Below are 15,414 nucleotides of genomic sequence, written 5' to 3' on the forward strand. Positions count from 1 at the left end.
TATATTGATGTTTAACTTTTCCTTTAAACTACAAAACTTGGTTTCCGTACAACTTTCCTTTTTCTTTTGAATAAATGACACAAACTATTCTAAACAACTGATCAATCTAAAGCATGCCATATAGTTGAGTACTTAATTATTCTAATTAATAAAGAGTATTAAGTTTGAATTATTGAGTTTCAGTGTGGAATCAAATCTCTCTAATATCAAAATGGATATTTTAAACATTATATCAGTTTAGCTAATGATGATTTTGGCAGTTCAATCTTTCAATCCATTCACCCTAATTCTAAAGTGGGATTTCAAATTAGGTTAATGGCTAAATAATATAAGGAGCATCATCATTAAGTTGATGTTATTAACTTTTGAGAAATATCTATCATTTTTTTTTTTATAATTAGTTTGAGTGAAGAAGATTATGATCCGTATTGAAAAATTGAAACTTTGTTAGAATTACTTTACTTGGGTCCTTCTACTTTTAAATCTCAACAAAATTTTAGAATAAATAGTGATCATCATTATTATATTTTTTTGTGATGGAGCTAGGAGTAGTTAATTTCTATAAATTTGAGATAACATGATCATTGATTTGAAAGGAGTAAAATAACCCAAAGATCAATATGGCCATGGAGGTGAGTGAGGTATGAAATTGAAAGTATAGTAACCTTTTTAGCTCCCACTATCAAAGTGTGACATATTTAAAATGATTACTTTAGATATTGCCCAATCTCCATTAGAGATGGAAATTTGGAGCTTTTGAGAAAGTGCAAATCTATTAGTTCTTTTTATTATTTGAGCCAATAATTTCCCTTAAAGTTTATGGTATTATATGAACAATATTAGCTTAATTTTCCCCAAAATTTCAGGTCCTAATCTTTTGAATAATTTAATTAAGATCACTTTATAACATGCACACAAAGCCGCAGCTGCCCTCCTCACCATTCCTCTTGTCTTTTCCTCGACTTATATCTTTGTCTAGCAACAAAGTGAAATATTATAATCCAAAGAACAAAACCTTCTAACATATACATTACTTTATATTTGCTTTGTTGCATTCCACTGTGTCAATTACGTGGACCCAATAAGGACGAAACAAAGGGGATTCATGCATGCACTCTCTCGAAAACCCTTTTTCCCCAACTCTCTCTACTCATAACCCTTAATAAATAATGACTCTCTTACAAAGTCTTTGTGTGTGTATATATATGCATATATACCCATGTAGTGTAAAAACAATAGTTCACTTCACCCCCTTAGATATATATTGTGCAAGTGTGTGTTTATAAACCCCTTCAAGCTATTTGTGTATATGATAATAAAAGAAATGAGGAAACAATGATGCTTGTAGGATATTAAACACTGTATATAGAATTTAATTAGGCTTACTTATCTGCTATAAAAACTTCTGTGATTATTTTTAGGACTAATCATCTCTAGTATGAATCTAATAGGAAGTTAATCAACTATATACAGAGAGTATAATGGTAATAAGCATTGAACAAAACCACTCTTAACGTGGAAAAAATTCCTCAAGATGAGAAATCTCACACGACAACAATAGAAGAACAAAATGAGAAAGAACTAAGCAACTAACTGCATGCCCACTATAATATGATATTGTACGGTGGCTCCAAAAAAAACTTATCGTCATCTAGAATGAAGAACACTGTAATGTAAAGAAACATACTGCCAAATCTATAACATTTATTTTCTTTTTCTTTTTTTCTAACGACAAGGATTCGAACCTTTACTGATCTCTTTTTTTGGTGAAGATAATAATGGCTTAAATATTAAGCAACTGCTTGCAGTCGTGTGAAAATTTTCAATTTAAAAAAGAATTGTAATACCAAAATTAAGGAAGAAAATGAAAGGTAGATTCCTATACAAGCAGACAAAAGCACTTTCAGCTGATTAAAATACATAAATATATCTTATAAAGGATTAAAATTTTGGAGATTTAGAGAAAAAGAAAGTATTAAATATGTATTAGGAAGTTACATTACATTCTTTGCTCAATTTCCCCAGGATTTTCCACCCAACCCTGTAGGCAGAAAAAGACAAACCCATTCTTAATCTCTACTCAACAAGAGAAAATAATTATTTATGCTTTATTTTAATAACATTTAGATGTAATTTTATTGTTTTCATTTGGAGTAATTTCTTTCTAATGATATGAATAACTAAATTTCAATAATCCAATGATATAGATTTGATTTTCACTCTAATCTTAGCTATAAGTTTAATGTCATAATAATAATCTGTCCTTTATTGGGTCAATTATAAGATTTGACAATAGGCTTAGATGAAGCATTTGTATAATGGTTGTTTATAGCATATGCTCTTAATATTAATATCATTAAGCTTTTATTTATTTATAGCATAAGACAGTTAAGAGAAGAAATAGCAGGTTGAAATGATGATCAAGAAGAGTAGGTAGATGATGACGTCCAAACTTATTAATTTGAAACTCAAATGCATAAGGAATTAATGCCAATGGCAATGAAGAAGAAGGCAGTCACAAACCAAAAAAAAAAAAAAACACAATAATTAATATGAAGTAATTTGAGAAACCCTTTTGTTGTTTAACAAAATGAATTGAAGTTTTAGTTATACGAGGGTTTTGGGTTTTCAAGAATATGTAATTAAACTCGATTGAAGAACAGTATTAGCATCAATCAAACTAAATTTTGCAACAAACCCTAACTAATCGTTTGGTCTTCAGGCCCAATATTAGAAACTAGAAAGAAAGCCCATCATCTACTTGTAACCAAAGCCCATTTCAATTTGCAAAAACCAACTAGTTCTAAAATCTATACTATTCGTATAAGTCGTAATTATAAGTTCGAGAGTTTAATTTTTATCGTCGTAAAACTTTGAGTGTCCAATATTTAGATGTATCTTTGGCAATCTTTCGATGAATGAATAAATAAATATAGGTTCAATAATTTGTCAAAACAATTAAAGTGATCTAATTAAATTTGAAGGAAAAAATAAAATTCATTATTACTTTTATATATATATATATAAATGTAAAGTGTAGTAAATAATTATATCCAAATATGAAAGCAATATATAAATATTAATGGTAGTAAATATAACATTAGAAATATCCCATTTTAGGTGTTTTACTAAAAAAACAACACATAAGAAATCGAAGTCTCAACAATTTCATGCTAATAATATCATTAATTCTTTCATTTCGGGTAATTTCTTCCTAATGATAATGAAAAATAATTAAATTTCAATAAATCAAATGATATTGATTTGATTTTCACACGCAAAGTTCAAATTTTAGGTATAAGTTTAATGTCATAATCTCTCCTTTATTGGGTCAATTATAAGATTTGAAAAAAATAAATAATACACCAATAAATAATAATGGTTGTTTATAGCATATGATCTTCATATTGATTAATATCATTTAGTTTTTTATATATATATATATATATATAAATTTCTTTTCCTTTTTGGAATTTTCATATTATGTTACTAATTAAGCTAAAAGGGTATGTTTTTAATTAATTGGTTCATATTTTGTGTAATTTTGGTAGAAATGGAATTTTAAATGCCTTTAATAGACATATAGGGTGAGATTTTATCTTCCCCCAACCAACCCATTAATTATTTTCTTAGTGGCAAAAGAATATTTTTTTTTTCTTAATAATAATAATAATAATACATTTGTTAGGTTTGATTCCATTGGTTTAGCTTTTTTTATGTTTTATGAGAATATACTCAAAAATTCAGAAAATGAAAAAAATATTCTTTTTCTTTCTTTCTTTCTTTCTTTAATTTGGTTTAAGAAGAAAAATAACTCTAAAATTAGGTTTAGGGGAATTTACTCTAAAATTCGTTCATATATTTTATGTAAATCCTTTATGAGATTAGTTAAATAACATCTTTTATTATTGCAATCAAATTGATTCAATTAATTTAGTAGAATTTTTTTCTTTGTTAAGACCGATTTAATGACCATTTCGATTTTTTCTAATAAAAAAAAGTAGATTAAAAAAAATCATAAATGTGGATTAAGCGTTCCTTAAAAAAAATCAAATAGTTATTAAACCGTCTCTAAATTATACCTTTTTCATTTTAAAAAAAGAACAACATTCGATACACGAATTTCCAACGGATCTTCCAACTTTTTTTTTAGTTAAACAAATAAAATGAAGTGACGAACAAGCAAAACCTATATTATTACGTACGGTTTGACTTTTCGATCATCTACATAAATCACTTTTATTAAAACGAAAAAAGAAAAATTAGAATCAATCTAAAAGTATATAAATTCACTAATCAATTCACACTTAATACTAAATATATACTAATTTTCACAAATAATAATAAACAACTAAATAATATATATATATATAAAAACACACACACACAAATATATAAAACTCCAAGAGGTTTTATAATTTATTCCTTTAGAACACACACCCACTTAATGAGCAAAGTTTTGAAAATGAAGTGATTAATTAAAGAAATACAATTGCTTCTTAAACCAAGTTTTTGCCATAAACTTAACACAACACAAAGGGTCCCTTCATTAGCTAAATATAAAGTTATGGCTTATTTTTATGGAGACATATTCTTTGAAATAATAATAATAACATTAAATGTTAGGGGGGGGGGGGGCAATATGATCATATCATAAATGGAAGCTATAGCTTAGAATAAACCTAAGGACAAAATTATTTAAATTTTTGCAAACATGGGTATGAGGTGGAAGGCAACCACATGAGTTAAATTAAAAACCTTTATAAGGACAAAAGAGCAATTAATTAATTTCCCAATTAAGTTATTAATTGTATACAATAGTGGTCAAATTATAGTAATTAATTAATTAATTAATTAATTAATTAATTAATTAATTAATTAATCAATTTCCAATCGGATTTGAATTTAAAGCACTAACACTTTCTCCAATAACAACACATAATGATGTATTTTTTTTCTTTTTTATTACAAAGTTTCCTTAAATGAATCAAAGATGTGGCATAGTGGGTGGGAGATTATATTGAAAAAGAAAAGTTTATAGGCATATGCTTTGTTAATTATTTAATTTTGTTTTAGAGATCTTTGATGGAAATAAATAAATAGATAAATAAATGAGATGGGGAAAAAACATTATCATTTAGGATTTGCATATGATTTTGGTAGGAATATTGGCATATGTCAATATCAAAAAGAAAAAAAAAAGAAGAAGAAGAAATTTTGTGGTGATATAGACATGAGAGGTAGAAGAAATGTTCTAAGCAATCCTCTCTATTTATTTATTTTTTTATTTTTTTTATCAAAAACATTTAGAATATATTTTTGGTTAATGTAGATTTTAGAAATGAAAAGGCCATGCAAATATATATATATATATTGGAAAAAATTATTCCAATTTTTTCGTACAAAGGATGTATATATCAAAATAGCATATTATAGAGATAATAGGACAAACTGAAAAATTCAACTTCTAAAGAACAAAGATAAGTGCAATTATACCTCAAACTTTCAAACGTAAAAATTGAATCCTAAAGTTTATATAAAAGGTTAAAATTGAAGTGTTAAATTTGTCCAATTTTGGATGATAATTGTGAGATTGTTACAATTATTTGAGGGTTTCGTTAATTATTACTTTTGGGAGTTTAATTAACACCGACCATCACGACTGTTAAACAAGTTTGAGAGGTCAATTTTTATGATAATTGACAGTTTAAAAGAGTAATCGTAGCTACCGTAACATTGTATTTCATAAGTGATTTTTGTAATTCTTCTTGGAATAATTAATAGTTTAGAGAATTTGAAGGAAAAAGATTGCCTATTAAGAAAGAACACTTTTTGATGAGTCTATTAATGTTTTTGACTTTTAATGGCTACCCCATCTACCTCTTTAATTTTCCCTAATGGTCCCTTTTGCTTCTCTCTTAAAGCAAATGAGGAGAAGAAGCTAAGGGCCTTCAAAATCAAAACAAAAGCTTAATTCTCATTTTATAACCATCCATCCATCTTTCTATTAATTTTTTTTCTTCTTTTTCAATCTCTCTCTCTCTCAATAATGGAGATGAATGAAGATTTGGGATTTGGGGAAAATCCATTTAATGGAAGCTTGAAGAGGCATTGTTCTTCACATTTGATGATGGAAACAAATAGGATGATGAGAAGATCAGAAGGTGATACTAATAATGATCATGAAGATCATGAGTCAAATGGTTCTTGTGGTAATTTCCATAGAGAAATTGTGTTCCCAGCTACTATGATCACTACTAGCCAGACCCCTACCAACAACAACAACAATAATTCTAATGTCTTCTCCTCCCCCAATTCCGCCTCTTGTTATAGCAACGACAACGTTTTGGACGTCGTTGAAGTTCTCGACGTTCACCGTCATCATCATCTCACCGTAATGGCTGAGAGGAAGCTACGAAGAATGATATCAAATCGGGAATCCGCAAGAAGGTCAAGGATGAGAAAGAAGAAACAAATCGAAGAGTTGCAGTACCAGGCAAGATTTTCAAATCTCTACATATAATAATTGTAAAAACCAATAATTATGTATATATTCGTCTTTTATTGTATAGTTGTTATGATTAAGATCACGTCGTAAATATATATAGAGATGTCGATTGAAAGTTAATACGTACGCGTTTTAATTAGCTATCAGGTAGGACAGTTGGAGGTTTCGAATCGACAGTTATCGGAGAAGTTGATACAAGTGGTGGAATGCAACCAACAAATCTTGCATGAGAATGCAGAGCTAAAACGAAAAGTATCATCACTTCAGATTATTCTAACTGATTTCTTGACGCCATTGAGAAATTGTGAAGATGCTTTTGGGAACTCCATTATTAAAAATAATCGAAGAGCAGCAGCTGAACCAAATTCCTCCTAGCTCTCTCATCTCTCTCTCTATACAACTTTAATATACCCATGAAGAAGAAGAAGAAGAAGAAGAAGAAGAGAAGATGAACAAATATCATAACATATATATATATATCTGTATTTTTCATCATGATCACTAGCTTAGCTACTTTTCTAAATCTAAATTATCCCATCTGATGGATATATATATATATATAATTAATTAATTAACTTTTCTTTCATCATTGTTATTTCTTTTCAATGGGTTTCAGGTTCTTTTTTTAAAAAAATTTCTTGCTGATCTTTAACAGTTGACTTGACAAAGGACAAGATGCTTTTCCTCCCTATTTTATTCCCAACTTTCAAAAGGGAAAGTTCATCATCATATATATAGATATTGTTTATTAAAAGTTGTTGTTGTATGAATTTTCAAGTATACTTATCATCGATTAAAATAAAAACTTTGTATAGTATAGCAATTAAGTGGGAGATACGAACATAATCATATATATATTTGAACCTTATCAATCTTACAGAAGGAATACATATATTCATTATGATTGAATTATTATATGTTTTTGCTATAATATAACATTACACTAATTAATTATGTTAACCTGATGAATATAATATAGACCAAAATAATGGAAAGTAATTAATGAGGCCATTTGTAAAACATCCTAAGAATGGAAATTGCTCATAAATTCGAACTTGACCCCATGAACTGATCTACAGACCAACTTACTTTATTTATTGCATCTTTAATTATTTGAAGCAAACTCTTTGTATATAGAAATGATTTAGTAAAAGAAACTGTGTTATTGAATGATTTACCATTTATTTATACTAAGATTCTTACAATGAACAAAAAAAAAAAAAAGGAAAAAATCTAGAAATCTATCATATGAAACAATTTCTACTGGAAAAAATAAACAAATGGTTTTAGAGATACTTCCCCCCATTATTCTTTGGAGGATGAGGTTTAGCAACAAAATAATCCGCATTAAAAGCTATAAATCTCGAACCTTTGTCGTTAGGTAGATGTCCACCATGACTTTTGTTAACCCATTTGTACTTTACATTTAAACTTTTCTTCTTTTTTTTATAAAGATTATCAGACGAGTCGATTGTACTTGGAGAAGAACGACAACCATCGACCTCCTTCACCCTTATTCTTTCCATCTTTTTCATTATATCTTTTTCCATTTCTTTACACTCTGCTACTGGAGTTGAAACCGGATAGCTTCTCCCATCAGCAACTCCACCTACACATAAATTTAAAGCTGTAACATATACATATAACAGCTGAGCAAAAAGTTATCATGTATATACTTTTACTTAGATTCTTCTACAAATTTTCAAAACAAAGACGACAACATATATACATTCATAATGCAGCCAATGTTATTAAACGAAATCGTACATGATCTACGTTGTTGTTTGATTACCTCGTAGGAAAACGAAAGTGAAGAGAAAGATGAGAAGCCTTACAGAAGCCATGAGCATTGAGAAAAAATAGTGATGTGGGGAAAAGAAAAAGTGAGGGGGAAGCATTTGAAATGAGAAGAGGAGTGTAATTTATAGAGACAAAAGTGAAAAAAGAGAGTGTTTGGAAGGTCAAAACTTAGGTTAAAACAAAGATATCTTTGTGTTTGTTTGGTTATGCATTGAGAAACATAAAGAAGAGAATGTGGTTGGAGTTTGGTTATTGTTTATTATTATTGCATGTGTGAGTGGAAAATTGTCAAAGGTAAAGATTATATATACATATATATACATATATAAAATAATAGAGACAAGAAATCCATATATAAATCTTCAAAAAGCTTTGAAATTTTAGGCATTGTAATTTGATGGATTTTATGTTTTGGGAGATGTGAAGGGGACAACAAACAAACCCTCTTGAAATGTGGAAAAAAAATAATTCCATTATTTTTAGGAACCCTTGCTTCTTCCTAAACCCTTAATTCTCATTAATCTTTCTAATAAATATAAATTCAAAGTTTTAAGATTAATTTTTTTTTTCTCTTTTGCATAAAGTTTAAAAAAATTTCTTCATATTATGTTAATAATAATAACAATAAGATTTATTTTCTAAATTTTTTTTAGAGCAAAAAAAAAAAAATTAAACATCAAATAAAGCACGTTTTCTTATAGGAATGACATTAATTTGTTGTAAATATGTAATTTGACCCATTTTCAACCTCAAGAAGGTTTGAATTTTATTTGTTTATTTTTACTTAGGGTGAGAAATGTAAAAATTAAATTAATGCATCATTAGTTGAGGGTGAGGAGTTAAATTAAGGAGAAAATTAACTTTTGTATGTTAAATTTATAATGTTGTGATGTTTTTTTTTCTTTTTTTTTTTAAACTTTGGGATTTGTTCCAAAACGAGAATTGTTGTTTCTTCTTTAGCCAACACCTTCACATGGGTCTCATCCATTGCCACCAACATATTTTCTATTTTAATGTTTTTCATTCTCCAATCCATGCAATGGTTGATAATTGTAAATATTAAAATTGAAAATAGTTAGTAGAGAACCAAAACGAATGGAAACAAAATTCATCGAGAATGTTTGAACACCCGTAATGAAATTAAAGCGTTTTGAGTTTAAACTGCAATATTAAACTTTCAAATATAAGTAAATTAAAATGACATTTTGAATGGAGATGTGGTGTTAGTCCTAAATTATTGCCATGTCAGCATTGGCAATGTATTTATTAAAGTTTTATAAGTTCTCACACTCACAAAATATTATTGTCAATGGTGACATTTTGGAAAATTAAAACAATATTTTGGAGAAACGGACAATACAATAAATATCGAGAACGAGACCGGCGGCCCCCTTCGTACAAGTACTGTTCGTCGACGTTCATCGGCGATCCTGTCTGAACTATTTCGCCGGTCCTCGAAGGCCACTCTGTCACTCGTCGACGATGGCGGACGATTCAACTAACTCCTTCGCGTCGTCCCCAGAAGATCGTTTAAAAGCCCTAATTTCTTGTCCTTCTGCGAGTGCCAAATCCGGTGACGAAAACGAATTACCTGAAGGTGGATTTGAAGAAAATCACCTGCTGATTGACGATAATCCTTCTTCTATCTGTGTAATTTGCTTTTCGGATGATGGAAAAGCGGAGAGAGGCAAGCTTGATTCCTGTGACCATTATTTTTGCTTCGTCTGCATTATGGAGTGGGCGAGGATTGAATCTAGATGCCCTGCTTGTAAGGGGAGGTTTACTGTTGTTCATAGAATTGCGAAGGATCCCTGTCGCCTCCGTGAACGAATTGTTAATATTCCTATGCGGAATCAGGTCAGTAACTCTGTAATCGACATCTTACTGCTTGATTGTGAACTCGATGATTGACATTTAGCTTTTTTAGGGTTTAAGGGATGCGATTTTTGTTTGGAATTTGGAAATTTTTCGTTTTCCAATTGATGTCTTTGCCAATATGCTTGACTGCAAGTCTCAGTTTGATTGAATAATGCAATGCAGTACTCTCTGCTAGTAAAATTCTTCCCTTTCTTTTCAAACTCGTGGTTATTGGAGCAAATTTTCAACTAATTACATTTGATTGTATTGAACTATGTCGAAATTTTGTGGGCACTTGCTTGATTTTGAGGTTAAGGTCAAAATAGATATATTTTTGCATCTCGACAACATCTATTACTCTTTCTTCTGTCATTTACTTGTTCGAAAAGCAATAATAGAAGTTTTTAAAAGATTAAGAATTATAAGCATCTATATTTACCTCCTCACCAGAAATATTTCAGTTTCTCACGTTCATCATCCACAAAACTTGAATGAGCATCCATCTAAGGTCTTGTTTGATATCCATTTCATTTTTAGTTTTCTGTTTGTTATACTTGTTTATCACAAGTTTTGTTTGGTCAGATTTCATGTTCTTTAAAAACACACATTTGAATTCTTTTTTTAGTTTTTAAACCATCTAAAAGATGTAATCTACTATTTATAAGCTTGATTTGCAAAACATAGTTCAACTTGGGTGTAGAAATCCGCATAGTTTCACAAGCTTCTAACTTTCCTGGTTTCAGGACCAGTCGGCTTCTGGAAATGCTAGGATTAGGGATCCATATGCAGAGACGTGTTGTACTGTGTGCAAGGGAATGGAAGACGAAGGTCTCATGTTACTCTGTGATCTCTGTGATTCAGCTGCTCATACTTTTTGTGTCGGCCTTGGTGCTAATGTACCCGAAGGTGATTGGTTTTGCCATGACTGCACCATCTCCAGAGCTCAACACACCGATACTAAATTGGATACTAGTTTCAACAATCAAAATCAAACAACTACGGTTGAACCACGCATTGCTATTTCTGATATAGTAAAAGAATCAAGTTCCCAAACAGTTGGCATAACTCGCAGAGGAGCTCTTTTACATTCAAATCGTGAGTCACCTTCTATTGTCCCCAGTTCGAGAAGCAGTGTGGCCCAGAAATCTTTGCCTAGTCGTGGTGGTAAAGCTGCAGGAACAGGTGCAAGAACAAGTGCAAGAACATTACATCGATGTCGCAACATCCATAGCTATATAAGGGCTTTACGTGATAACTGGGATGCTGTACGAAGGGGTTCGCTGAAGTTTCCTGCTAGCAGCTCATCCACATATTGTGGCAACAGTTCCAAACGAGATACTGGTGGTGCTGAACTAATAAACAAGCAAACAGATCAACCTCAAGCCATTAGCTTGCAGGCAACTGCATTACCCGAGTGTAATGGAAACTCTTATGATGTCGAGAAGGCATGGCGAATGATGGAAATTGCAAAGGCAAAGGCTATACGTGAGGAAGATCAAACCTTGAGACATCCTGTTAGTAGACAAATAACCACAAAAACAAAAGATTCTCACACAGCTAAAGGTCAACAGTACAAAATCAAGAAGCCGGATGAGCCAGCCAAGCATAAGAAGGAAATGGGAAAACAAAGATTGCTCGAGTTGGACAAGCAATTGTGTCGTCCCGTAGCAAGTAAGAAGAATAAAGCTTCTGATGAGTTTTTTCCTACCAATTCATCCAGTAATGGAGAATTTCCCTTGGGTAAAATGGTCCAGACTTATGGAGGTGATTTCCACTGTGAAAATAGAAGAAAGCCATCAAACAAAATAGTGGATGAAGTTTCATCATCCTCCACAATGACACAAGCCTCGGATAAACACCATCCCGCTCGTGAGGCTGGCAACGATGACGATGGGAAAAGTGAGATACGAACGCTGGTCAAAATCAATCTAAAACTCCTAAGCCAAGGCAAAAATTTGGGTACTACGTCACACTCTCCAACCCCATTACCATTAATTTAATATCCAGTTATCTTATAACAATTAAGTGGAGTAATAATTAGATAAAATTTATGCAGGATATGAAAGGTACAAGGAAGTGTCAAGGCTAGCAACACACGCAATCATGGCAAGATGTGGTTTAGAACCCCCACCAAAACCGACCAAACAATACGTATCGTGCTCGGTTTGCAGACACACAGAAGAAGAAATCCGGAAGCTTCACAGGTCAACCCTGATGCCGGATTCTTGCAGAAAATGCTTCATGGGGTTTGTGAAAGATGTTGTTAATGCCATTATGTTAGAAAAACTAATGGTGGGTTCCTCTTCTTAGGCTGTAAAGAAACTAACAAATAATGTGTATTACTAGACAGAATAGAGAAGCAGAGAGTTGAAGAAGAAGAAGAAGAAGCGGGGACCAAAATGGAAGGGGTGATGTGAAAGGGCTTTTTGTGGACGCTCTGTGAAAGCACTCAGAAAAGCTGTTACGACAAGATCACGTGACTTTCGAGAACGTCAGCAGAAGATGAAGATGGACATGGACATCGTAAATAATTATTACTTGATCAATAGCTATTAGTTTTGTATTTCATTGATGAAAGAGGCAGTATGTTTTGTGAGTTTAATAGAATTTTGGTGGTTCAATTTTGGAAAAATGTTTCACAAAATTGAAAAAATTATATATGGGACCCACAACACACGTGGAGAGGTGTCAGGGAGAGGAAAAGGGGGTGTTTAGGGTTAGGGGAATGGGAGCACGTGGGGGGGGGGGGTGTGAAGGAGGCAGGGAGGGATGGGGACACACGTGACTCAACTGCCTTATCACGTGCTTGGAAACTGAACTACCATTTCCGTGTTGGGTGCTGTCACTTCATCATTTGTCACAGCCCTAATACCCCTATCACTTCTCCACACTCACCTCTCTCTCTCTCTCTCTCTCCCATTTCTTTTATTTCTTTTCTATAACCATCAATTATTTATTTATTTATTACCCCACCAAACCATTAAAAAAAAAGAAATTAACTTTTCTCCAAACTATATTAATTAATTATCCCTTTAATTGTATTGTATACGGACGGCATCTTTTATTATTATTTTGTATGTTAAAAGAAGAAGGAGAAATAAAAGGCATGGGCAGCCAAAAAAAAGAAGAAGAAAAAGGAGTGAGTTGGCCACGTGAGGGAGAGGGTGTGAAAAAGATCACGTGCATCTTGCGGATTCTGCGCCGGTAGCCCTTTTAAAGTTTAATATTTGTTAACTGATCCCTAAACGGATCCCTTCAGAATGTCCGTGTTTTATGCTATTCCCCCCTCTCCCCCTCCTTTCATCTTTCTTTCTTTCTTTTTCTATTGCTTTCTTTTATACTTTTTAAATTACATTTATTATATGATGATGAATTTTATTAATAATAATAATAATAATAATAATCATCATAATAAAAACATATTTGAATATATCTTTATCCATATTTACTTTGCTTTGACTTTGTTATTTTTGTTTTAATCTTTTATATCATCAAATTGTGTCGGGAACTTGTTCAAAAACCGGTTTGGTCATGGCTAAAGGAGGTTGAGAAATAGCATTGTGGAGTGTGCATCCCAAAAGGTAAATGTTTGGTGAGATTTGGTAGAATATATATCGATCGAGAAATATACTAGTAGAGGATGGATTGGCATTCTTTGAGTGCCAAAAACGTCTCTAACAATTTTGTCATCACGCACAAACAAAGGCATGTGTTAGTTGGTTTGGGTTATAAATGCTATTCAACAACCTTTGGAAAAGGGTATGTTATACATTCAAAGGAAAGATCCGACCTTTATATTCATTTTCTTGTTTAGTTGATTAGTCAACCATAATACTAACTTAAGTAATGGAATGCATTAGCATTCAACACTATGTACACCAATGCAAAAAACTCTTATACACATCGATTCAAACAAAATTGAGACCAAACTAAAGGAGAGCGAGTTGGAGGCTTGACATAATCTAAGGCAAAGTTGATCAAAGGGCGAACTAATTAGAATCTTTTTTAAAAGTTTAACGATGAAACATAATTTTATGTTGTGTTTTGATACAATTTGAGAGTTGTATAGATATGAGAAATTGAAAGTTTCATTAAGAATCTATGAAAAGCAATAATGTCAAATCCTTGTCTTAAGTGTAGGGTTTGGATGAAAGAAGAAAGAAGACAAGGGGAGATGGAATTGGGTCACTAACTATTGCATTTATATATCAACTTTGCATGAACCCCCACTTAATCATATTTCATATTTCTTTTGCATTTATATTTTCTTTTCTAAATGAAATTAAATTACTATAAATTAAGCTAAAAATTTTCACCCCTCTTTTCAATATGTTTGTGCATAAAAAGTTAACTAAAAAAAAATTGTAGGGCCCTATTTAGATATATAGTGTTTTCAAGTTTTTTTTGTTTTGAAAAACACTAACTGAACATGTTCATCACATGGCTAAGTTGCGGTGCCTCTAGAGAGGGAAGAAACATAAATTATAAAGTTCTTTTCTTTTTTGCAACAAGCCAACTTTTGTAGAAGATGAACGACTCGATTTCCTTCGAGATGAATAAACCTAAAAGACATTTAAGAGGAAGGAAGAAGTCGTCACCGAATAACTAAATGGATACACCAATTTTAAACATATTAGACTCGAAAACTTAAGCAAAACCCTACAAACCCTATGTCCTCTATTACAATTAAATTAAGTTCACTTTACTCGTAGATATCGTTAATGTTTTAAAATTAAATATAAATATTTTTTAATCATTAATCTTAATTAAAAAATAAGAAGTAATTAAGTAATCAATATGGTTGTTGAAGATAAGTATGGGGGATAAATTGTTATTAGGAAAATTAATTCAAACACATTAGGAGGTTGTTCCCCTGTTAAATCAAATAGACTAAAACTAATCAACAACCTAAACCCCTCTCATCTCATGTCAAATGGTATTGTTGAAAAGTTTAATTATTATTTTATAAAGAAAAAAAAATTGAACAATCAACCCTCATAAAAATGTGTAATATTTTTTAAAAATTAAAATACTTTATATTATTATAATTATAAGGACAACTTTTTAGCCTTTTGATATGAATAATAATTATTAAATACTCATCTTGTTTAATTTGATAAATGATTTAAAGGCTAAAAGAAAGCATATTTAGGTGTAGTAAACAATATTATAACATTTTGTTTCCCTCCCATCCTTTTCTCTTTGATTAATTTTCAAAAAGACCTTATGATTTTTTAAATTTTATTTTC

At 31.0% G+C, this 15,414-nt stretch overlaps 2 protein-coding genes across 2 annotated transcripts; both read left to right on the forward strand.

The window, feature by feature from the left end:
* Nucleotides 1-5,935: 5,935 nt before the first annotated feature.
* Nucleotides 5,936-7,106, forward strand: LOC103495089 (basic leucine zipper 4-like). The gene is made up of 2 exons (XM_051080232.1): nt 5,936-6,489; nt 6,649-7,106. The coding sequence occupies exons 1-2, from the start codon at nt 6,050-6,052 to the stop codon at nt 6,881-6,883; spliced, it is 675 nt and encodes a 224-aa protein (XP_050936189.1). The 5' UTR covers nt 5,936-6,049; the 3' UTR covers nt 6,884-7,106.
* Nucleotides 7,107-9,613: 2,507 nt separating this feature from the next.
* LOC103495032 (uncharacterized) lies at nt 9,614-12,797 on the forward strand. The gene is made up of 3 exons (XM_008456478.3): nt 9,614-10,165; nt 10,909-12,124; nt 12,222-12,797. The coding sequence occupies exons 1-3, from the start codon at nt 9,791-9,793 to the stop codon at nt 12,473-12,475; spliced, it is 1,845 nt and encodes a 614-aa protein (XP_008454700.2). The 5' UTR covers nt 9,614-9,790; the 3' UTR covers nt 12,476-12,797.
* The last annotated feature ends 2,617 nt before the right edge of the window (nt 12,798-15,414 follow it).

Source organism: Cucumis melo, chromosome 12, assembly GCF_025177605.1.
Source record: "Cucumis melo cultivar AY chromosome 12, USDA_Cmelo_AY_1.0, whole genome shotgun sequence".
Classification (NCBI taxonomy): domain Eukaryota; kingdom Viridiplantae; phylum Streptophyta; class Magnoliopsida; order Cucurbitales; family Cucurbitaceae; genus Cucumis; species Cucumis melo.

What these genes read in the sequence shown, in the direction of transcription:
- LOC103495089 (XM_051080232.1), top strand. Translation starts at nt 6,050, where the DNA reads ATGGAGATGAATGAAGATTTGGGATTTGGGGAAAATCCATTTAATGGA. An exon ending in AAACAAATCGAAGAGTTGCA is followed by an intron (nt 6,490 to 6,648) that starts GTACCAGGCAAG and finishes CGTTTTAATTAG; the next exon opens with CTATCAGGTAGGACAGTTGG.
- LOC103495032 (XM_008456478.3), top strand. Translation starts at nt 9,791, where the DNA reads ATGGCGGACGATTCAACTAACTCCTTCGCGTCGTCCCCAGAAGATCGT. An exon ending in ATATTCCTATGCGGAATCAG is followed by an intron (nt 10,166 to 10,908) that starts GTCAGTAACTCT and finishes TCCTGGTTTCAG; the next exon opens with GACCAGTCGGCTTCTGGAAA. An exon ending in AAGCCAAGGCAAAAATTTGG is followed by an intron (nt 12,125 to 12,221) that starts GTACTACGTCAC and finishes AAATTTATGCAG; the next exon opens with GATATGAAAGGTACAAGGAA.